A 24,711-nucleotide genomic window follows, 5' to 3' on the forward strand; every position below is an offset into this window, starting at 1 on the left:
GTCTGTGCTCCTCACTGGCCTCCCCTGCAGCCCCTGCTCCGATCCCCTGGGCCTCTCATGTTTAAACCAGGGTCTACATTAAAGCTCCTTACTTTCCCCAACGGGCTCTCATGTAGCCTCCTGTCCCGCTGGCCGTTACTTCCATTTTCACGAGCCTCTCACGTCTTACCCGGTGCCTTATCTGGTCTTGCCTCTTGCCAGTGCCTTCTACCTAGAAAACTAGGTGTCCTCGACTTATCCCTTCGTCATCCGGGAATGAAAGGCAGAAAGAAGAAATTAAAAGGTGCAAAACCTAGTTTGCCTTTGCAGGCAGGTTGCAAATAATTTATTTACCACAAACTAAAATCCCTGCGCCTTAAATTCAATTAAATAATGTTACCAATATCTTGTACCTAAAATTTTCAGGGACTTTACATGCTTTTCTGTGCAGCAAGCATGACTTTAGGGAAGCACTGGGACGCTAGACTAAGGGTGATCTCTTCCATAGCCAGGACAAAAGTTATCCATTTACAATGTCTGCTACTGGATAGGGGACCTCAGGCCCTCACAGGGACTAGAGCTCTAGTCTCACTAAAGACATGCATGCCCCCAGGCTTCCCATTGACATATATTTTTTCTAATTTATGGCAAGCATGTCTCTGAAATCTCTTTTTGACCTCGCTGCCCCTGCAAACACTATCAAAGTTCTGGTCAAACTACTTGCTCCTGTGCTGTTTTGAAATATATAGTTGTTTTAGGTAGCACTTAGTGCAAAGGGTTAACCATAATCCAAGCACAACCAATCCTGGAAGATGTGGACAGAAGAACCATGAAAATGTAGCACTTGCCCAGGATCACACATGTGGTTAAGTGGTTGGGATTAAAAGTTAGAGGCTCCGCACCCTCGTATGGCAGCCGATAATTAAGCCACATTTCAATAAGAGCCTGGTGCATTGTTTGCTTACATAAGGTAGAAATGTACTTCAAATGGACTGTGGGTGGGGGTAAATAGTTAAAGCAACATTTATAGCCGAACAGTGTGTTTATGCACTGCACAGAAAAGCGCTTCTTAAAAATAGGAAAGTAAACTGGTTTGAGAAGGTAATGTGTGTCCAAAGAAATCTGCCTCTAGTGCCCCAGATTTTCTGTCTCAGCCACATCTTGCAACGGAGCTGAACATGAAATCCCACCACAGATCCAAGGCTTTTACTCCCAGGCAGTAAGGAAGGACGGATTGTTTCCACTGGAAGGTAATCACATGCAAAATAAGTGAATACACTAGATGGAAAAGTTCCAGTTGCTTTAAGCAGAAACAGCTAACTTTGCAAACCTCAGTAAAGGCAGTAGGAGCAATTGAATGTGTTCTTATTCTGTGTCAGCCAGCAGAAATGACAAAAGTACGAACCATAGAACCTCCTCTACTTGCTACATAACACCCTAAACATCTCGTGCTATAACTTCAACCCTTTCTTTCTCCTGTTTGCAGTTTCAAAACTCTGTCATCTTTTAAATTCCCTGCCCAACTCATCTCCTTTCTCTTGTTGTGTCTAAAGTCTCTGCCATTTGTCCAGTTTCCCATTGGGACCCAGTCTAACCTGCATGCTGTATTTCTTACCCCATCAAAGTCCCTTTTCCTTTCTTGCTTTTTTTATCTAAATCTTTATACATCTCTAGCCAACTTAAGCTCCCTTCCTTTGCTCTCAAACTACCAGGGTGAAACCAACATCCCTCCATTTCCCTGCCCTTCTGCCCTCCTTTCTCTTTCTGCCCTCTACCATCCATCTAGTTAATTATGTTTCTCATCTCCCTTTTCTGTTAAACCCCAAATCATCTCTCTTCTTTTAAAATCAGCATAACCCTAGCTTTGTTGCATTTCCTCCCCTGAAGAATAAAGTGGTTCCTTCTTTTACATCTCTCTCATCTTTAGCTGTGAACTAATGAGCCGTCAGTGGTTCCCAATGTAACTGTCTTCCTCTGTAACTCCTCCTGCCTGCCCACCCGTTGCATCACTACCCCCCTGTGTACCTCCTCCCTCAGGACATCACTGCTTCCCTCGGTTGTTCACCCTGCACACCCCCAATAGATCACTGACTCTCCATGTAACCTCTTGGTCATCACAGACTCCAATTGTAACACCTTTTCTATCTCAAGAGCCCAAGTAATGTTGATGTGAATGTAAGTGTTGTCACCTCTGTCATACAAGGCTTCCTTTAAAACTTCTTGTGTACAGAGCAAGGGTGAAACACTTGCCTCTGTGGTCTTTATTGACGTGTTCTCGGGCTGCTGTCCTGGGGGAGACACCTACAGATTTGTGAAGTATTAATAAATACTGGGAACATTATACATTTTTGGAGGCTGAATACTGGTGCAGCCACCTCCAAATTAACCTAATGACCACAAAGATGACTGTCCCGTTTACTGGAAGTTAAATTTCATCCTATTTTTCCATTCCTCTTTCTCCTTTTGCAAATGTCCTTAAATCTCCACTCTTCCCATCTCTCTGACTTCTTATGTTGTCTTTTTAACAGCCAACTATGTCGCTCTTTCTTTAAGTTGCCATTGATTTTCAACTGTATTCTATAACCTATCATTCCTTTCTGTCTATCTGCAGACTTGTGAGATGGCTTTCTAGGACAAAATGGTGGTTGAACATATCTGGATAGCACAAAGTAAAAACTATTCATAAGTTGTTGTTTCGGGTGAAAATCCTCTGTGTCTGCACCCAAGACCTTTCAAAATCTCCCCCACAATTTGCTAGAGTACTTTCAAGCCTCCATTTGAAAAGATGGGGAACATTTTGAAAACAAACAAGTTGATTATACTGGCTTTTGTCATCAGGCCCCAGAGCTCTTTAGGCTAGATTTGCCCTGCCAGTCACCTTATTCACTTTTCTTCCTCAGTGTCTGGTTATACCACAGTGTAATTTATTTAAAAATGCAAGTCTTTGGTGTCTCAGATCTTGAAAGCGAACCTGTCTAGATTAACAACACGCCTGAGGCCCAATAACACTGCATACATGATCTTTACTAGTAGATTAAGTCAGAATCCACTTTATCGATGTACAAATGTAATTAGCATTCCTCTGAAGTGGGAAGTTCAAGACTTGGAATCAAAAATTAAGCAACCTTCCACCCTCTGCCCCCACAGAGAGTGATCTGCATATTGTGGACCCAAAGGAGCAATATTCTTGTGAAATATCTTTAGACAACAATATGTTTGTCAACAATACTCCGTCATACAATCATTATTTGGGGACAGACTGTCCCGACTGGAAAATTACTGTTTCAGCAAGTGCTAACCACTTCTGTTCCTGGCCTACTGAAAGCAGCTCTGAGTTGCCATGAAGCCTAACAGCACAGCTTTTCTAGTGGTTACATTTCTGTCCTAAGCGCTGCAGAAGCATACCACCATCCAAAGGGAACATTAAGGTTTCAATTACTGCGATCAATCACTGTCACAGTATACACGTACCAGCTTACTTTCACAGGCACACATTTCTGCAGCTTGTACCTCGGGTGCTGAAAGTAACAATATAGAGAAGCAATGATACTTCCTTGGTCTCAATATCATCCACTACATAAGTTATTTTAGTTAGGCAATACAGAACATGAACTTTCCTTGTGCCAGTTCTATTTAACTAGCAGATGCAGGGCAGTTAGCACCTGGGCTCTACTTGAGACCTCTTGGATTTCCAGTGTGCAATCTCTTTCAAGACTGCCTGATACTCTAATAATACTCTCTTGGGCTTGTTTAAGATATTACTGACCAGCCAACCAGTATTTCAATTGACTCTCATGCACACCTTAGTAATACTTCTAGAACTATCTGTGTTCCGTTTGGGAATGTTGAGATTTCTACAGCACAGGTCTAAATGTACCTCCACCCCCAAATTGGCTGCAAGATATGTCATAACAATGTCACAGTGTCCAATTTGTACAAGTGAAAAGCTCACATATTTTGATAGATGATTCTTTGAACTATGTGGGCTGAAATCTTAAGAACCATCCCCTAAAAAAGGAAGTTGTCTTCTGCTCTTCTCATGAGAGCTAGGAAAGTCATGGTTCACTGTGTAGAGCACTCATATATCGACATTGTTACAGATCATATTTATATGCACCTCTGACTCCTGCCTGGGTATCAGATACCGGTTTGGTTCTAGCTGATTTGTGACAGTCTTTTATATTCATTGTAAATATCTTGTACCAAAAAGTACATCATGTAAATATGTAATATTGATTTACCAGTATAGAGTACACCGGGTAAAGTGTAATTTCTGATTCCTTTATTCTTCCTCTTTGTTGACATTGTTCTCCCAAGAGGCAGCTTCAATGCTTCAAGCACTAGGATGTCTAAAATGCACTCTCTAAGACCAAACATACGCTTTTGGCGGTCAGTTTAATTGATTTAGGGAATAGGTAAGACAAGTAGATTTCTTTGCAGGACAAGTAGTTTTCTGCACAGTTTTGTCCACTGGACAAGTACATTTTTTAAACAATTCCACACCCCTGCTCCACGGATGTACGAGGAGGCTCAGAGCTCAGAAGGGGGTCCCAATCCTGCACAAGATGTAGTTCAGCAGGTTCTGCTTTCACTGCAGAGACCCGCATGCAACCTGCAAATCTCAGGCTCCAACGCTTAATATATAGCGCGGCACACACAATAAAGTTATCGTGTGCAGATTGGGGGTACTAAAATGGACCAATTCTCAATGCTGGTATTACCGGACAGGAAAAAAAATTCTTACATTGCTTGAATAGTTATTGATTTTCTGTAAAATGTTGCTTTTTCTTTGCCCCAAATTTTCTTTCTATAAAGAAACCAGTGGTGCGGGGGCACCACAGAGGAGCGGGAGGAGGGAGACAAACGTGCGCTGCTGCGCGTGCTGGCAACTGTCGGGAATGGGCATTTCAAAGGCTGGACATTGTCCCGCCTTTGCCCAATCGCGTACCGGTTTTTTTTTTTTAAAGCACGTGCAAGCCAATGCCAGACGGGGAAAGCAAAACCACACACACAAGCGTGTGGGTAGCTTTATAACCCCTGTACAAGAGGTCTTATAAAAGGAACAGAGTACACTTTCAATAATAAATGTGACGGTGAAGCTTCTGTTACCAAATGTCAGAAACAACAAAGATCCCAAATGAACGTGCATTCACACCAATAAAAAGGCACGCTCAGTGACTAAATAGTATGTAACAATGCGTGGAAGTATAAAGCCCTCTAATTGCTAGTCTGCAGCACCACCATATCATCATGGATATTCAAAGGAACTTTTTACTGAGAAAAAGGTGCAATATGTACTAACAGCAATGACCAAAACTGTAAAAGAAATAATATAATACACGGTTGTATGATGGAACAACTAGTTCCTCAACCCCGCATACCTAAACAAGGCAGTCTCTATACCAACAGCGTTTTAACCACACATTGTTTTACCACGATTTTTCGTGTCTAACAAAAAATTAATGTGTCCTCATGTAATATGTAATGCAACTGGTGCTATGTAAAGCGTTCTGATACCCAATTCGGGTCAAGTTTGCGCTATATAAAACTCGGCAAAAAAGAAAAATGCATGGTAAAGGGGTATGATTGGCTAAGGTTACCACCACCTTCCCACTCACCCTGAGCCCTAAAAAGGACCTCACCCTTCCATAATCCCCCTCCCTGAGCCCTAAAAACAATCCCTAAACAAAATACCTTGAACCCCCATGAAAACTTCCCCAATCCCCCCCACCCGTTAAAACTACCCCAAACCCCCACCCCTAAACCTCCCAGCCCCCAACACTACCCTAAACCCCCACCATCCCCCAAAACTACCCTAAACCCCCACCATCCACTAAAACTACCCCATACCCCACCATCCCTTAAAACTACCACAACGCTGCCCCCTCCAGACCCATCCCCACATACCTTTGTGTCCGCTCCCCAACGATCCTCTTTCCCCACCCATTCCGAACAGCGCATTTGTCTTAACCACGCATGTGCATGGTTAAGGCAAAGTCGTTGTTCGGGAAAGCATGGTTACGCTTGCAGGCATCCGGAACTCGTGGCTCCGGCCTCGTCGTTTCAGATGTTTCACACAATACACATATTCAAAATGTATTCTAGGAATCTATGAGGAGTGTACAAATATTGCTAGTCTTCAAATGGCACATAGGCGATATTATTAATAGGGGCTTCAGCCCATACTTTAAAAACATAATGACTGACCAGCACTTCTCAGTGATATGAAAAATGGGTCAATTTTAACAGAGAAATTAATTTCATGACTAATCAATAGAGGTAGAATTAAGTAAAATATGCACAGTAAAAAGTTCACTTACTCATTCCTGAACATTCTCTATCTCCATCCCACACATTAGAAACAGCATGCCCAGTCAACAAGAGGTTAATCAAACTTTGGCTACGCAAAAAGAAAATATTTGTTATTAAGCACACATCCGACCAGCATAAAGGTGCTCTCTATGCAAATGCGTGTTATATTGTCAGATTACTTTAAAAGCAGAAGAAACATGCTAAGAAGTGAATGTAATATAAAAACTAGTGGGCCACCATCTCGGGGAGAATCTTCACTCATTGCACAGAAAGGGGAGAATCTTAACGCATTTGCACAGAATAATCATGCAATAGATGGCACAAAACATTGTTAGAGCAAAATAAATTAGTTTCTGTTTTAGTAAAGCACACTACTGAGCTATAGAATTCTCGGATTTCAAACTATATTGTGTGTCGTTGGAACATTATAGAACACAGGCAGGATTATAAACGAAACTCACAGTAAAAGGGAATATTTTAAAATTAAGTATTCAATTACCCTCGTTGAGGGCACAGGAGGAGGGAGAGAAGTAGGTGTCCGGAAGGAGATTGCTTAGTAATCTTTTTCTAAATGATAAAAGGGTTTTGTTTTACTATTTCGGTCTGACAGAACAATGAGCGGCTTCCAAATATTGAAGTGCATTAACATTTCACTCAGGTCTAGGACTGTAGACTGGAAAAATAATGAATGGATCCCACAATTACAGAAAGTAACTCTCCAGGAGCAACCTCTGAATATTGATTGTGGTTGAACAGAAAAACATAATGAGAAGATAATCGCCAAGCAGACTCTGCCTTCTAGCTTAATTGGAAACAGAATGTTAATGTCCTTATTTATAGTTCTGTGGTAATTCCAAATCTGATCCCACATACAGGCGATACCATGACTACATTTGTGGACAGAAGTGAAGTCATATCTACAGTGAATGTACATCCTGCCGCAAAAAGTGTAGTAAAAATGTACATGCAAAAATACACCCAATGTGTTTATTGCTTGATTTTATAACATGGAATAAATCCATAAATACCAGCAAAGGTTAAGAGGTTTATCGCTACATCAGTAAAAGCTACACTGTGACTGGTACACAATCCCTGTTCATAGCCACGGCAACACATTACCCACAGAAAACGTACTGCGGAACTGACCATCCTATCCATCATAAAGAAACTGCAGCCAGTCCCAGCACCCATCCCTATCTGTAGAAACAGGCATCCGGGAATCTACTACAACCCCCTAAAGAGGTGTCAAGGATCGAAGAAGGAAAAATACATTTTATAGATAATGAGCTGTAGTCCTACTTGAGAAGGTTTCAGATGCATGCAGGTGGAGGGATGAATTTTCACCCCATAAACAGTATTATTCTGCACCAAAGTAAAAAGAAAATCACTACTGATGTATGACTATAAGTCTGCATTTAATCACCTAGAGAGGTTGTCTTAAGTAAACACAAAGAATGTATTGTCAAATGAGTGGGGCACAGCAAAACTCGGATGAGATCAAGTTGTTCAAAGATAAGAACTCAGGCTTTAGACACCATGTCTGAACAGTGGCAAAGGCTGTAGAGGAAGAAAGTTTCATTACTCCCTCCCTAAATAATATTCTATGAAGAAACCCCTTTTACTTACTCCCTCTACAAGTTTGGTGGTGATCCATTTACCTTCCATCCCAATTAGTACTTTTACTGCAGTAAAACTAAGATAGTTGCCACTATAGGGTAACAGTAGTATTAGAGTTTGACTGCCAACAAATTAAGGGGTTTATTTTTGTACAAAAACTTAGCAAACCACAGCTTGATCTACCCACTCCCCAGCCTTTGTGAGGGTGTTACAAACAGGGAATTCTCCACACTCATGACAGAGGAATCCACAGTAGCAATATTAGCCTTCCAGGAATCCTTCCATGAAGTCCTGACATAAATAAATGGAGCCATTTTCTGGCACATTTTAGGAAGAAAACAGCTTTGTGAATTGGGCCCTATGTGTCCATTACGTTAGAAGTACTCGGAGAACAATCCACTGGCTTAAGGGACCACTGGAACAAAATCCCAGATCTGTTGCCTAACTCAGAATGTATTCTTTGCTCAAGCAGTTGGAATACTCATCCATAAGTATTCCACTTACTGTAGCTCACCTAACTTTGAAAGCAAGCAGTAAGGAAAGACACTGTCATCCAAGGCAACCCAGATTCTACATCAGCTTTCTTCCAACCCAACATATATAACCCCACCTTCAGCACGGAGAATGCTAAGGAGAAACACTATTCAAAATCCCTCCCCTCCCCATTTGTGTAATAGGTTGCATACTTCACCAGATGAAGACAGCACTGCTGTCATGTCAAATATGGAGCTTTCACATTCATTCCAAATGCTCACCCTGCAGCATGTGTGTGCTTAATGTAACAAACTTTGACACAGATATACATGTGCATATATCACCCGCCTAAGACATCTACCTAGTCAGGAGGCAAATTTGAAACTACTGAATGTGCAGCTTAAGTTCCTCAAACTAAAAAAATTATGACTATTGATCAGGGGTAACGATTTGAAAGTCGAAATACTTAAACCCATGTAGAAATATGCGATACAATTAATATTTATTAAGCAAACATCTCTACATAACTGTACATACCTTCCATGACCATATAAAGGATCTATTAAAGGCTCATCAACATCTTCAATTTCATTTTTTATGTTTTCAATACCCTAAAAGAAGTAATTTAATCCAATTAGCTACAGACCTTTAAAAATGAGAAATTGTAACTTATTAATGTGCCCACTAATGATTTGATCACATATTAAAACTACAATTGAAGAATCAAAAAAGTGGGATCATTTGCATGTCAGCAATGCTGCAGACCCTTTTAACATCAAAACCAGTGTTAGTGTTATTGAGACAAGTACACTAACCAACAGGAATGCTGATTTCTGTGAAGCTCATATGAGCAGAGCCTGAGTGCAAGCCAAGACTGCACGATATTAAAGTTACAAACGAAAATTAACAAGTCAGCCAACCACATTTTTCAATGACTGGCATGAAAGGCTTTAGCTCTAAATATGGATGTTCTCAACCTTATATCGCATAAAGTAATTTAACTAAAGGCGATATGAAATTGTGATTTAGATGATATATATTAGAAATGAATTTAGCAGGGTGTGATACACAAGACAAAGGTCGATTTATAATAAGGCTTACTTTGTGTGTCCCACAAGGTAAACTTAAGCACACTGGAAAAATACCTTTGTTGCGATCAAAAACAGCTTTATTAGGGGTGGCACAATAAATGCTCTAGTTTCTAAAAAACAGTGTGTACCTCAAACAAACTCAGTGTTTTCAAATACATAGCCACAGTTTAAGTCATACCCACCAAGATATGGGAAAAAGACCCCATATTAATCAGTGTAGTCGACAGTAACAAGTCACAAAACACGGTACAATATGAAAGTGCAGGAGATCTAGGTTACACAGCCCCTGCAATAAAAGTAGTAGGAAATCACGAAAACCAATTAAATTTTAAAAAAAATGCAGATTTCCAGCACAAGAAGTAAAACAATGCATCTACCAACAAACCTTTGTAAGAATGACTGAATACAGAAAAAGTAAAACGCCAAATCTATTTCTCCACATAAGATACTGATCCAACACTGCATCCTTAAATTCGGAAAAACGTTGGAATGTTTTTTTGCTAAGAGGAGAAAAGGAATGAAAAATAAGTTTAGAAAACATTTGAAAAGTTAAACAAACCTTTTAAAAAATACACGTCAACAGCATATTATGGTCAATAATTAGTATTTTCTCAGAATATCATATAGAAATAGAAGGAGCTGAGTATTAAAAGGTTTCATGGGTTTACTGCTCAGCGATTTTTGGGTCGCATAAGATTTTTCCATTGTGGCTGTAAACAAGCAAAGGTTGGTACTATGACAAATACACATCTAACACAGATGGCACCAATGCAATATTATAGAAGCATTCTGTCACATGACAGGCTGCACTTGCCAGCCAGAATGCCTTGTGAAAGACCTGTGTGTTTGCTACAATCACTTGTTTACAATTATCATGGACGTGGATACTCGCTAGTATAGATAGTAAATCTATTAGGATTTTTGAAACTCAGCTGGCCTTTATTGTATATAATATTCCAAGAAAATACACAACGTAAAGATAATTACTGTTTTTAAAGAAAATAACACTTGAATTATGTCAGTAGACAGTAGGCCTGAGCTGTTAGAAAACTTCCATTTGAGTTGAGAAAGCTGCGCTCGGGTAGTAAATCTACCCAAGTGGCAAGAAAAGAACCAGCACCACATTGTGCTGCGCATCATGCCGTTCGTGCTGATTTTACAGCATGGGACAAACACCCGGTGCTGAAAATCCACACTAACAGCATGACCAAACGCACTCCACTGCTTGCAAAACTAAGCGTAGCGCAGCAATGTTTTTGGGTCACTTTGCAGAGATCTGCGGAGTGGAACTTTGAAATAGTGGGAAGTGGGAACAGATTATGCACAATGAATATCAGTTTTAAAGAATACAGTATTAAGTTTCATTTCCTCTCATTTTGGCTTCCACTGAGTTTTGACAGAGATAAAAACAAAGGGTACCTCAAACCCAAATTAAAGCAATCATTTGGTTCAATACAGCCAAAATATCATGGTATTGTTCATGTGGAGGCAAGCAAAGGCACAATTAAGTATCATGCAACGTATTGTCAACAATGAGACAAATTCACTGGTACAGTACATACACTTTATGGAAACAAAGCACACAGTAACTACAGACCATCATGGACAGCTGGACAAAATCAGTTTGAAATATTATGAAGAAAAAAACATTTAATAATCAAAAGACATAACATTTGAAATTAGTATTAGCAATGTTAGAACAATATCACACCATGAAAAATGTGGTTTCACATGTTAAAACATGTAATACACATTTAAACTTCAACATGTATTTTACTTACTGAATTAATGCATGAAATCGCTCAAAGCCAAGCTCCTCCGCAGCAAAGGCAGCTACACAAAAAACACACTTTTCAGCACTGCACAAAGCAATAAAAACACAACACGAACAGCAAGCAAAAATCATTTAGCTGGTTAATTCAATTATTTTTCAAGGTGAATCCTATAATTGCTACTGTTCGTTAATATGGATTGGGCGCAATCCAGCTACAAACTAATACATTTACATGATTTAAAATGATTAATAGTATAGAAGATCATGTGCACACTTAGACTGCTTCAACATGATGCAATGTTGTGCTATTATTATAATCTCAAAGTTTTTAAACAGCCACATAATCAGTGCGAAAAGAAAACACTGTGCCTACATGTTCACCAAGAACACTTCAAATGTAAATTTGCCACAATAAGTGCCAAGTAAAAACACAATTGTATTTTAGTCAAATATTTGTAAATCAAGAACATATGAACCCAAGACTAAATAAAGACTACCAACTAACTGAAGATTAACAATCATATTTTAGATACTGTGTCAATTTAGGAGTAAACCATGTTTTCTCAGCAAATTCTAAATGTGTAAATTGTCTTAGGTCTATTAGAATTTACAAGAAAGCAATTATTTAGAGTTACAGAATCCTAAAGTTTCCAGTTTGTTAAAGTTTCATTATTTGACTGACCATAGCCTTATACATTTTAATTATCTTTATTGTGAACGCTGGTAATGTTCTGCAGCTCAAAATGGTTCCAACAGGGTTGAATGTTGAGGAACACAGTAAATTGAAAGTCTTTAATGTGAAAAGGTTACTCTAAATAATATCTTCAAAACTATGTAATGGAGAGGGGGTGAATGAGCTGGCAGTGGCATGAGGGATTTTAGGAAGAGAGGTGGCGGTCAAGGCAAGCGCTTGGCTAGAGAGCCAATAGCAGGGGCATAGTCTCCCACATATGGTAGCTACCTCTCTAGGACTTTCATTAAGTCTGCTGACTTGGTAAGGTTAAAAGGTAAGAAAATCAGCCTGATCACACAGGAAAAAAATCAGATCTGTGTTTTAACACAAAAAAAAAGAGTGGAGTGGGAGTGGCAAGAGAATGTGAATGAAATGATTAATCGCAACAAGAAAAACAATCAGAAGAACAAAGTGATAACTGCAATATTTGAAAATAAAAAAATATAACAATTTAGCTTACATGACTGATCTTGTCGACTTGTCTCTGCAGAACTTTCAGGGACGCTACCTGTTTCTTCAGTGGTTTTTTCTTTCAGGCAGGATACTAAACAGTACGACTGAGAATTACTAGAGTGAACTATTTCAAAAATGTCAATTAATGTTTGGCAAAGGATGTTCTTCTGTTCTTCCACTAAAGAGTAGCAAAAAGGAAATAAGAGTTTTTTCCGGTTGGTTATTGTGGAGATTTTGCTACATGATTAACATATGTAAATAGAAATCATCTGTTCACAAAGGCCACAATTTTCAGCCAAGTAAAGAAGCCCCTTCTAGGGAGAACAGTCAATTCCCTACTAGCAGGTAGACGTTGAGGTAGACGGAATTATTTCTTTGCTGAAATGTGGTGACAGATTTATTTCAGCAAGAGGGTTCAGAATGATTGCAGTCGTATATTTTAAGTACATTCTGCATCTTACCCTTTCGGATAATCTGAAACTTATTTAAAAATATAAACACCAACCAGCATACTGAGATCATACGCCTTGAAATGTTTAACATTAGTAAAGTAAAACTAGATTAAATTTGGCCAAACAATATTAATGTGGTAATAAAGAAATAACGTACACAACAGGTGTAATCCCGCTACAGAAAGTAATATTGTGAAAACAAGAGGGGGCTGGCTCTAATCAGCAAGGCCGAGCCTATGACGTAAACAACAAGAGGAGAGTGCCAGTGCTGATAATAATCACTTAGAACTATACTGAATCCTCCATAAACTGAAAATCAAATTCAGAAAAGGGAATGCTTCTTAGTTGCAATTTTATTGTATATTCAATGATGTTTTATAAAAACCATTTTTACATTTGAAGAGGAGACATTGAAGGAAACACAAGAATGCAAAAAGGACACAAGGAGATACAATTAATGAGGAATGAACCACCATTCGATCCTACAGTCATATCACTTTCACCAGACATTCAAAGCATTCAACCTACTCTCACACATACCATATGTACATTATCTACAATAAGAAAACATAAAGCTGGTACTGCCTTTATATGAACCAAATGTTTGTAACTTGTACTGAAAGAGTAGAAAACCATCAAGAGTTTTTGCAATTTCAAACAATCTTAGTGAATTAAATGCAAATAAATAATGTGCAACAAATGGCGAAATTATCTGTGCAGAGGGATACTCTTAGATCAATTGGCAGACCAGTGGGGGGATGGGCCTACGCGTTTCGAATCTCTTTTAGTTCTTTGGAGATTCTCATCAGGGCCTCGGGAAGCACCTAAGTTGCTGGCGGTGGTCCAGGGCAGAGGAATGTTGGTGGTGGAGACCAAACAATCGCTCTCGGGAGAGTAAAGTGTCCTTGCGCTGAGGAAACCAACGATGGGTGAAAGGTGTCAGGTTGACAGAAGCCGAGGAGGTTTGGCGTAGTGTCACAACACACGGGTGCATGCGCGAGTGATTAGTGCTCCTCGCGACGCCGACCGGCTGCAGCAATCCGATGGCTCCGTCTTCTTAACCCGCACACCGGACTACTGCCGACTTGTGCTGACGCTGCCACCAGTGCCGAGTCTGATTGATTTAAGACCTGCTTTTCACCCGTGTGTTGTGAAGGAGTTCGCAAATCCTTCCAGCATAAAGGCACAACATACTCGACTTTCGCCTGCTTGTGCTAACGCTGCCACCTCTATTGAGTCAGCCTGATTAAAACAGGGTTTTTCTCCTCCGTGATCCCGAAGGATTTTGTCCCTTCCATACCAGAAAGACACTACGCCAAACCTCCTCGGCTTCTGTCAACCTGACACCTTTCACCCATCGTTGGTTTCCTCAGCGCAAGGACACTTTACTCTCCCGAGAGCGATTGTTTGGTCTCCACCACCAACATTCCTCTGCCCTGGACCACCGCCAGCAACTTAGGTGCTTCCCGAGGCCCTGATGAGAATCTCCAAAGAACTAAAAGAGATTCGAAACGCGTAGGCCCATCCCCCCACTGGTCTGCCAATTGATCTAAGAGTATCCCTCTGCACAGATAATTTCGCCATTTGTTGCACATTATTTATTTGCATTTAATTCACTAAGATTGTTTGAAATTGCAAAAACTCTTGATGGTTTTCTACTCTTTCAGTACAAGTTACAAACATTTGGTTCATATAAAGGCAGTACCAGCTTTATGTTTTCTTATTGTAGATAATGTACATATGGTATGTGTGAGAGTAGGTTGAATGCTTTGAATGTCTGGTGAAAGTGATATGACTGTAGGATCGAATGGTGGTTCATTCCTCATTAATTGTATCTCCTTGTGTCCTTTTTGCATTCTTGTGTTTCCTTCAATGTCTCCTCTTCAAATGTAAAAATGGTTTTTATAAAACATCATTGAATATACAATAAATTTGCAACTAAGAAGCATTCCCTTTTCTGAATTTGATTTTCAGTTTATGGAGGATTCAGTATAGTTCTAAGTGATTATTATCAGCACTGGCACTCTCCTCCTGTTGTTTACAGAAAGTAATATCAGCATTAAAAAGCTACACCATTGCTAAGGCTTAAAATAAATATAAGTATATTTAAATCTTGTTTTTCGGGGCCCATATAATAGACTTGCAATAAAAGAGGCACAAGGCATTCACTTACCCATACAATTATGTTTACATTTGCAACAAAGTAAATATATTTTAATTAAAATGAGGCCTAGCTCGAATGAGGTTAAGGGAATGCATGAGCGGGAAGGTAGTGTTGGAAGTGCTAGAGGTCTCAGACTGAGATGATATTGGCACTTTCCAACAAATTAATATCCCCCTACTAATCCACATTCATTAATGAAACACAGGATTGCAGCCTGGCCTACAAAGAAACAGGACGTTTTCTGACCAGCTACTAACTCCCAAATGACAGTAGTGGTTTGGACAACGGCACTCAAATGGCTGGTTTATTGCAGCAAATTGACAGACATGCTAGTCTCTCGGACTGGATGATTCCCCCCAACCTACAAGTTACACTACACAGGGAGAACCTGTGGCCTACAGGTAACTGTCACATGCACTAGGTGGAAAATCACATGACCATGATAGCCCTAAAAGTCCAGCTGTGGAAAACCCCACAACTTGGAAACAACAGTCTGTCAATTAAGCTCACAAGACTGCCAAGAAATTGGGGGGCATATAAATACAGTGTAGCATAACTATATTTGTTTAACAGGGAAGATTCACGCATGTTAAATGATACTAGGATAAACTGTAGCGATTATTACCTTGGCGATCCCTCCAGTTTGGCATCTCGTAATTGAAGATGGAGTTCTTCAAAATGAAAGCCTAAAAGTGAAAGAAGCTGAAATATCAGTCATTTAGATATATATTGATATTAATTTCTACTGATTATGAAATCCAATGTATTTACTCCATAATGCTTTATTTTCCAAACAAACGTTACATGCTGCTATTTACAAAAATAAATTATATGGCATGTTTCTGCTGCTTTGGATTTAAAAATAAACTGGGTATAAGGAAAGCTGATTTATGACCACTCCAATAGATTCCGAAGGCCAACGGTATAATGGTGTATTCAAGAAAAGACACTGATGCGTTCAGAACATCCAACTGACATATGGAGCATTCCTGCTGGGTACCAATTTTATGGCAATTTAAGGAATGTGAAATTAGGCATCATCTCTTTTTATTGCCTTTAGCCATCAATAAAGAAATATATCCAAACAATCAGGAGCATTGATCCTTTGAGAATCGCATATTCTGGGACTGGAATAACACAGCATTCCAATATAGCATTTATTTTTATATTTAAAACGAAATTTCTTCCTTGGTCAGAACTCTTTTGGTTGTAATATTACGAGGCCCGACTTGAAACCCTGCTTGCAAACATGTTATAACATACTCAGAGAAGACAAGATTGTTGAGGTTACTTATGAGGCAGCTGTATAAATATTACAGATAAAATACGAACAGGTTGGTTTGATATCCCCTGTAAGACAACACCTCTGATTTAAATACTAACAAGTTTGTGCACGTTTTAAAACTAAAAAGGTGTATCTCGCCTTAGACATTAGTGAGGAAGTACAGACAGTATTTACAATTGAATGAATTGGAGTTCAATGCTTTCAAGAATCTTTTGGGTGGTAGTTGTGAGGAGTTAAATATGGAACGCTACAAGTGTGGGAGGGTGAGGGGGGGTCGGGGAAATAGAAGCATCACATCAAGACTTGAGCCCATTGGAATCGGAGTTTTTTTACACAAATAAATGGCACAAAAGGCAATAACTAATAACTATACTGCAAAACAATGATAACGACTAATCAGGATATGATTACAATTTTATGAAAGGGAGAGCAAATGGACTTATTATGACTTGTATCTAAAGGAAAACTCTTGGTTGCCAATATAAGTCTCAGTGTGTCCTATTCATCAGGACATTTCGTCAAAAGAGGTACAACTCTTTCAATGCCCGCATTGGGAAGGCAAGCCTCGAAAAGTTAGATTCATACATTGTAATAGTTGCCTGATTCCTGTACCATATGGGGATGCAAATCAGTTCTTGGTTTTTGAAATAAAGCCTAAACCGAACGAGTCGACTGAACAAATAAAAACCATTGTGTGTGATCAGAAAGGGCATGACAATTAGAAAACATGAAAGGTGACAGATTATAATTCCATATGGAAAAGGGAAGGTGCCTTTTAAAACAGACGTATTTACTAACTAATAGATCTGTTCTCAGAAGCAGACTATATAGGGCCTGTTACGGGTCGATGCATTATTTATCGCCCTTGAAAATTAAGGATACCACGGAGTAAGTTATTTATCGAGTGCAATCAAGAACACCTTTGATGAGTTTATGGGGAATAACACAAATAATTCGGTGTTTAAAGCTCCAAAATCCGCATAATATGGTAAATACAGTACGTTTTCCCAAGTTACATTTTTGGCAGGTTAAACCTGCCAACAATTAACGTAGTCTGAGGTATTTTACACATCCAAATAATATTAGATGCATTAAATACCTCCAAACTCGTAATTCTGACCCATAAATAAACAGAGGTGAACACACGGTTCGGAATATTAAGAGCAACTCGAAATTAGGCCCTATATTGTATTTTACACGAATAGGTAAAGCAATAATATGTTGGCCAATTTAAGGCATGGAGTGATTCCACAACATATTTTTGAAGCTGCAAAACATTAACCTCATGTTATGCTAGCAAATGTAATACATTTGTATTGTGTTGTACATACCTGAACTGGAGCGATAACTGCACAAGGCCCCCCTTCAAACTGTTCTAATGCAGTTGATTCAGATTCACTAAACACAAATCCTACAAATGAAAAGTGAAAAATATTTGCTGATTATCAAGCTTCAGTATGAAGAACACCGTTTTTTTTCTGGTACATTTTGTCCATCACAAACATGCAGCCAGATTTAATGAAAGATCACCTTCTAGTTGTGGCCCTGACCTGCTATTCGTTTCCACATTTTATAAGCTTCTGTTTTACAATGTTAATTATGGGTTAAAGTGTTTTCCCCTTCAAACAATGACAGCAAACAAAGCATCACAAAGCCGCATTTCTAAAACGTTTCTGCCAAGCAGCAAAAAAAGTTTTTACTGTACATTCCAGTGGGCGTTAACTCCCACTTTACTCATTGAATCTTTGAGGATACATCTTGCTAGTGAAAAACGTAATAGATCACGCCTACTCTGAGCTGTTAGTGCCCTTTGAAAGTCTTGCTAAAATGGTATGAGCAGCCCAATTCATGAGCTATACAGTATAGACTATACCAGACCATAACAAATCCAGCTTCCCAACATTATTCTTTGTTCACTTACTCATTATGCTTATTTTTCTTGTGTGAGGTCATAATTAATACCTGGCTACACAGAAACACTAGGTCTCAGAGAATCGATGGAGATGCAGGACAGTGCTTTTCAGGTTATATCGAGGAGAGAAATTAGAGTGATGTATGGAACATTTTAGACTGAGAACATGTGTGCACACAAAATTATTTCAGTAGCTCTTTAATAACATTCCACAGAAACAAAAAGGTGCGGAGCCTCTCCGCGAGGAATATGGTCACACTCAAATGAACTTGACGAACCAACCACTCAAACATGGCCAAGTAAAGGGTATCTCCAGCCCATCATCATACCAGAACAAGGATCTGCTGGGGTATAACAAAACAACAACAGACATACGCCTGAAAACCCTCAATGAGGGGCAGCTTTAAACACTACATTCTGAGTACCAACTCCACATCACTCCCTTCCTGTGGCAATATTGTATATTTAACGGTGCCACTTGCATTCATCACAGTAGCACGTCAGGAGGACATCGCAGGCATCCGCCCACCAGGAAGAGACCACCATTAACACGTACCTTGAAGGCGCAACTTCCATCCCGATCACGAAAGACAGAGCAGTAAAGGCCGTAAGACAGAAGACAAACACTTAAGGCAAGAGAATCTGAGTGGTACATTGTTGACATAACACTACTTACTTGAAACACAATCTGGAGCATGTGCGGTCCCAATGCTCTACCGCTCCTGGCCTACGGTGGGATCCCTGCACCAACACTTGAGTGTAGTCATCTTAGTTTAGGAAAGACCCACTCGATGCCTTCACAAAATCCTAGCAGTCATACCAGGTAACTTCCCTCATAAAAATGAATCACTCGCAAGCATAAACAAATATGCAGCACGTGCACCATCTAGTGGGGTTCTCCTCTAACAATTCATCATCTGCTTCAGAAGACTTGTTTGTAACCAATATAGAGCGCTGCAATTCTACAGATTGGCTTACTAGTAGTGTAACTGCTACCAAACGGACATGCAGCGTTACACTTCAGCTTTGTATACTCAGACCCAACTAGGACTAATGCTGGCTATATCTTCAATAGCAGTAAATGTCAAAACAGAAATATGCCACACAATTATCCTTCTGTGAGTCTTTTAAAAAGGTATTAATAAGAAAGAGAGAGAACATTACCTCTTATGGACATGTCACCGGTCACGTTGGACTCGCTAATGCTGAAGCACAAAAGCAATAAATGTTCCATTGTCACAGTAGAACCAACTAATGTAGATACTAATAAAGAATGGTTTAAAGAAATTCATAGTGAATTGGCAATTTTCAACCCACAACTTCATTAAACGGAGAGCCTGATTAATGACAAAAAGATAGCTGAATTAGAGGCCAGGTCTAGAAGAGACAATATACGGATTTTAGGCATCCCGAAAGAGGAAAAAGGGGCTAATGAGATTTAAAAACACTGAATTTCCTTCTTGCCAAAACTCCTCTCCTTCGATTTTTCAACATTTTTAAGAGTTCAGAAGAGTACACAGTTTACGGCTAATACGGCAATTAACGAGCAACACCCACGGCTTATAATAACCGGACTTAAGACACCAGCACACATGCCAAATACTTCAAACGGTCTTATGATCCAGTGTATTCACAGTGATGTCTTGCCTTTATCAGCAGAAGCCTCTTACCGACTACAAACCAATAAAGAGGCTCTGCCAAATATCATGGAATGGACAATGCACCCCCCCCCCCCCAGAGAATGAGAAAAATCTTTGTCACCCCTCAAGCCTTGAAGAACGAACCTACATATAACGCAGGGACTGGACTGCTCTGCTCTTCCCATCACTATATGCCCCCTTAAACCAGACAGATCGGCAATTAGTTTTAATAGTGTTACTAGACCTTTGGTAGTAAGAGTTGTGGTAATGGCATAAGCTACCCAACTCGCCCGTCTCGAGTCACAACATCCCTTGGAAAAATGCAGGACACAACACTTTGAGATACTAATCCTGACCCATGATCCTACCTCAACATACAGCACATCTTGGATGCAATATAAACTATCCAGTTTCTCTATTCCCACAACACATATTGGACATTCCTCTTCCCATCTATCTCTCCCTGGGATAAGACAAGAAGACTCTTCCTTTCCTTCCCCACTCACTGCTGAATTTCAGACATTATGCTGCTCACCCATATCAATACGGTGAAAATTACAGTCAACATCAGAGCTCAATTTTTTTGGTCTACGAACATCAAACTTCAATGAAAGGAAAAACGTTAATTCACTTTGACAGTGAGAAAACCTAGAATTACAGAATCTAAAACATAATTAAGTGGGAAACGAACCACCGACATCTGTATAATATATGAAAAGAGGAGTGACAATTCTCATTCATGTTGGCTAGGGTCCTGAAAACATGGATAGACCACTAAGGGTGATATGCCTTTGCCAATCTTAAAATACAAGAATATACTGTAGAAGTGGGATCGGTCTTCGTCACCAACATACAAAAGCCTACTTTCTGGCACAAAAAATCCATATGATTTTTAACAAATTCATCATCACTAAACTTGTAATCAATGGAGGGGAGGGGGCTAGAATATTCAGATTGGTCTAATCCTAGACAGAATGGGTAGCCCTGACCTGAGAAACACAAAAGGTCGGGGACACCTACTGGATCTGATGACGATCAAACTCTTTTAGATCTCTGAGGTCTTCTTCATCAGACACACAGAGACTACATGTTTCTTTCATGCCCCCATGGGTCAAAAACAAGAACAGACCACTTTTTGGTGAACAGTGATACCAAATGTTTGTAGCAGTCCTATCGATGTCGGAGTAATATTTGACAATGCCCAGTTCCCAATGCTCCTGGAAATGGAGATCTTACTCTAAAGCCAAAACACCAATAATTATTATCTCTCATTACACACTTTGAGAAAAAAACGGAAATTGTTGAATCACTTTAAGGAATATCTGTGGCGTAACGACTGGCTGCCCTAAACTACTCTGGGCTCCTAGAAAGCCATACAAGCGACATCTAATGATGAGTGATTTGGGGATACTACGGAAGGCAGAGGCAACTAAACTCCAAACTCTAGAGGTATAGGTTGCCACATTATTTTAAACTTCTGAATCTAATCTTAAGAGTCTTCATAAAAACAAAGTATGAGCGGAATACTCGCTAGCTGAGAAAATGTTGGCCTGCATTTGGAGACATCACCACAAGCATTGTGAAAAAGCCAGCCAGCTGCTTGTCCTGCAACTTAAACAGAGGGAAGTCAAGCCAGCAATATGTCACTCCAATTGGCAACTGCTAACTAAACCTTTAGAGATTACTAAAGTATTCCAGGCCATCTATTCTACTTTATATACTAGCAACGTCAAAATTGACCTCACCAGAGATATAAACTTCTTACAAGGCCTTCAAACCCCCAGACTTCTAAAGCTATGACAGAGACTTTACAAACAGCAATATAAGTGAAGCTGTCAAATTATTGCCCACAGGAATGTAGACTGGTGAAGACTGGCTACCTATCAAATCATTAAGCCCACTACCCAGTACGTAGTTTCCCTGCTCAAAAACATCTTCCAAGAAATTAACTGATTGTGTAATATCCGCCAAGATTTCAATAAAGTAAAACTTTCTTTGAGACCGAAACCTGGCTGGGACCCACTTCTGTGCTCAAACTACAGACATAAATCACCCCAGAGAACTGATAAAAAGTAGCTTGCAAATATTTCAGCACAACTAGATTGATTCACTGAATCCAGGTGGGTTTTGTACTGGAAGGGCATCCAGGAACCACTTTAGTACACTCCTACTCCTAATCTGGCTGTCCAAGACCACAACTGGGGAGAGATTGGTCCTCTTTATAAATACTGAAATGGCCTACGATAGGGTGGAAAGGGTAAATCTTTCCAGTGTATTGGCAAAAACGGGTATAGGACCTGCCATTCTCACCCTAGTCAGACGCCTCTATGATTGACTAACAGCAATGGTGAATGGCAACAACTTCCTATTTGATTCAGTAAAAATAACACAAGCTACTCAACAAGGTTGCTCAATGTCCTCGCTGCTATTCCTAACAGCAGTAGAGTCATTGGCAATAGCCATTAGACAATCTACAGGCATCACAGAGAACCCTACAACGGTGAGCGAGATTAAGTTAATTCTCTATGAAGACAACATATTGCTTACCTTGTCTAATGCTACCACTGCAGTGTCTCTCATTACCATCACCACTGAAATGCAGACTTCTCTGGATTCAAAATAAACTGGATGACAAGAGAGGCAATGACATAAAATGAAAGGTGTGATAAGTGGATACCATTAAAGTGGATTCCCAAAAGCAAAAGTATCTGGGAGTACTTGTGAGCAGGTAGCTCCCACACATTATTTAGGACAATTGACTACATTTTAAACGCAGGGGGCAGCTGCAGCTGTATGGAAGCATTCAAGCTATACAAATGGCAGTAGCTGCCAGGTTCAACTACATCTTCGGACTGTTTTCTTTTCATATTCCCATATCATCAACAACTCTACCAAAACCTACATCTGGGGAGGCTCAAGTTCCTGACGTATACAATCTAAACTGCACGCAGCAACAACATATGGGGTATTGAGACTGCTGAATCCAGCACTCTACTATATAGTATATTTAGTACTCTACTATATACAATCAACACTCCCAGTACATCAGGACTGGAGACACCTGACTGGCTCCCAATTGAAGAGCATTTATAAAACAGCCCCTTCGAAACAGAACCATTGTACAGAGTGCACATGGACACAAGAAACCCATACAACTACAACATCCCTAATGACCTGCTCTCGTTCTCTTGTTGGTATTTCCTGCATTGTAAATCGCTCTGATATCTGCAAAGATCTTGTTCGCGCTATATAAAACTTTCAAAATAAATAAAAATAAACTCCATTCTGCACACTTCACTACACACATTCATAGAAAATGTGGTCACATGGCTTCTTAAACTCATAGGATCCTATATGGAACAAATATGCACTACTCACTGACAATAAGCCATTTTATTGGTCCTATTGGGCCTCTTAGGGCATAAAGGTGCTGGACCACTTATTTACTGATGGTCATCTGAAAACATTTCCCCTGCTATGTGCAGACGTTCACATGAATTGTAGTCAGCACTGGCGATATCAACAGATGAAACACTGCATAAACAAAAAAATGAAGGCCTCCCACCACCTCCCATTGTCCACACTAAACAATTATATGGTTAAATGGAATAACTATAAGACATGATTTACAGAACTGTATGAAACCCTGATTGGGAACTCTATTCTTAACCGATAAACACTGCTCTAAAAGCTCAATGGAAACAAGAATTGCACAAAGACTAATCAAAAGCCTAATGGGTCGGCCTGCTAATATCACATGACAAACATATCAAAGAGGCAAAGCTAAAATTCATCTTTTTTAAAACCCTGCACAGCTGGCACTGGACACTAAGTAAACATCATGGAGCGCACATCCTTCCCACTTCCAATTGCTGGAAATGTAATCCCTCTCATGAAGATATCTTTCGTATCCTACCTACGGTTATGCCCATGTATTGGGCCTCAATCTGGAATGCCATGTTGAGCATTAGAAACCTTCTTATACAATGCTTACCAGCATTAGCTCATATCAACCGATGGCTCAGTGCTTCCCTTGCAACAGCTAAAATACGCATCCTCAGAAAATGTAAATCAAAGATTATATCTCCACATGCAGAATGTATGGAGGCAATGAAAACAGCAGCACACTAACAGCTAATATATAAACATAAAAATCAATTGCAGAATTTGCAATCAATTGGGTCCCTTCCTCAAACTGTAGTTTTATTACTTACCTAGGTTAATTTTGTGCATGGAAAATGACTTAACATCCAGGAGTTTATCTTCCTACAGGTCTTGTGGGTAAAGCAGAATGATGCAACTAAATAACTTACGTTCTACTGCCCATGCCTAACAGATAGCTTAATTATACTGCTGGTCTTAGAGAGTTCAATTGGTCATGTGAAATATATTCCTGTATTCATACATATGCTCAGAATTTCCACAAAAGCCACAAGTTGACTGACGTTTTCTATCTAGACAACTATTTCTTACCCCTATGTAGATATTATTTCTCCAATTGACAGGATCCAGATGTTCAGGGTACCTTTCATAGTTTATTGGTTTGCAAACTCCCTCTAATTAGGTCTCTCCCATTTTCCCTTTCACCCACTCCCATATCCCTCCCCTTCAAAATCTTTCTCTGAGGAATGTTTACCAGAGCATAGCGGGAGCTTGTGTAGGTGGTTACAGAACAGTGTGGTTTTCTTGCTAATACTCATGTTTTTCTTCTTTTCATATGTTGCTTCCACCCTATCCCCCTTAATCTGCATGATTGTTAAAACACAATAAAATAATATATATACAATTAAAAGGAATCTAGAACATTCAAGTGCTGCCTTTCCAC

General features: G+C 39.6%; 1 protein-coding gene across 5 annotated transcripts in view; it reads right to left on the reverse strand.

Moving 5' to 3' along the window:
- MINDY3 (MINDY lysine 48 deubiquitinase 3) overlaps nt 1–24,711 on the reverse strand; it is a 230,993-nt gene that overhangs the window by 151,391 nt on the left and 54,891 nt on the right. For 2 of the 5 annotated variants that reach the window (XM_086941821.1, XM_086941822.1), the window contains exons 4-10: nt 17,666–17,745; nt 15,675–15,735; nt 12,441–12,611; nt 11,255–11,306; nt 9,859–9,973; nt 8,920–8,993; nt 6,300–6,379 (exon numbers count right to left, since the gene is read on the reverse strand). In XM_086941821.1, coding sequence (XP_086797947.1) covers nt 6,300–6,379; nt 8,920–8,993; nt 9,859–9,973; nt 11,255–11,306; nt 12,441–12,611; nt 15,675–15,735; nt 17,666–17,745 — 633 coding nt within the window. The remainder of the gene's footprint in view (nt 1–6,299; nt 6,380–8,919; nt 8,994–9,858; nt 9,974–11,254; nt 11,307–12,440; nt 12,612–15,674; nt 15,736–17,665; nt 17,746–24,711) is intronic. The other 3 variants (XM_086941823.1, XM_086941825.1, XM_086941824.1) reach the window with 3 other exon arrangements.

Source organism: Lissotriton vulgaris, chromosome 10, assembly GCF_964263255.1.
Source record: "Lissotriton vulgaris chromosome 10, aLisVul1.2, whole genome shotgun sequence".
NCBI classification, from domain to species: Eukaryota; Metazoa; Chordata; class Amphibia; order Caudata; family Salamandridae; genus Lissotriton; species Lissotriton vulgaris.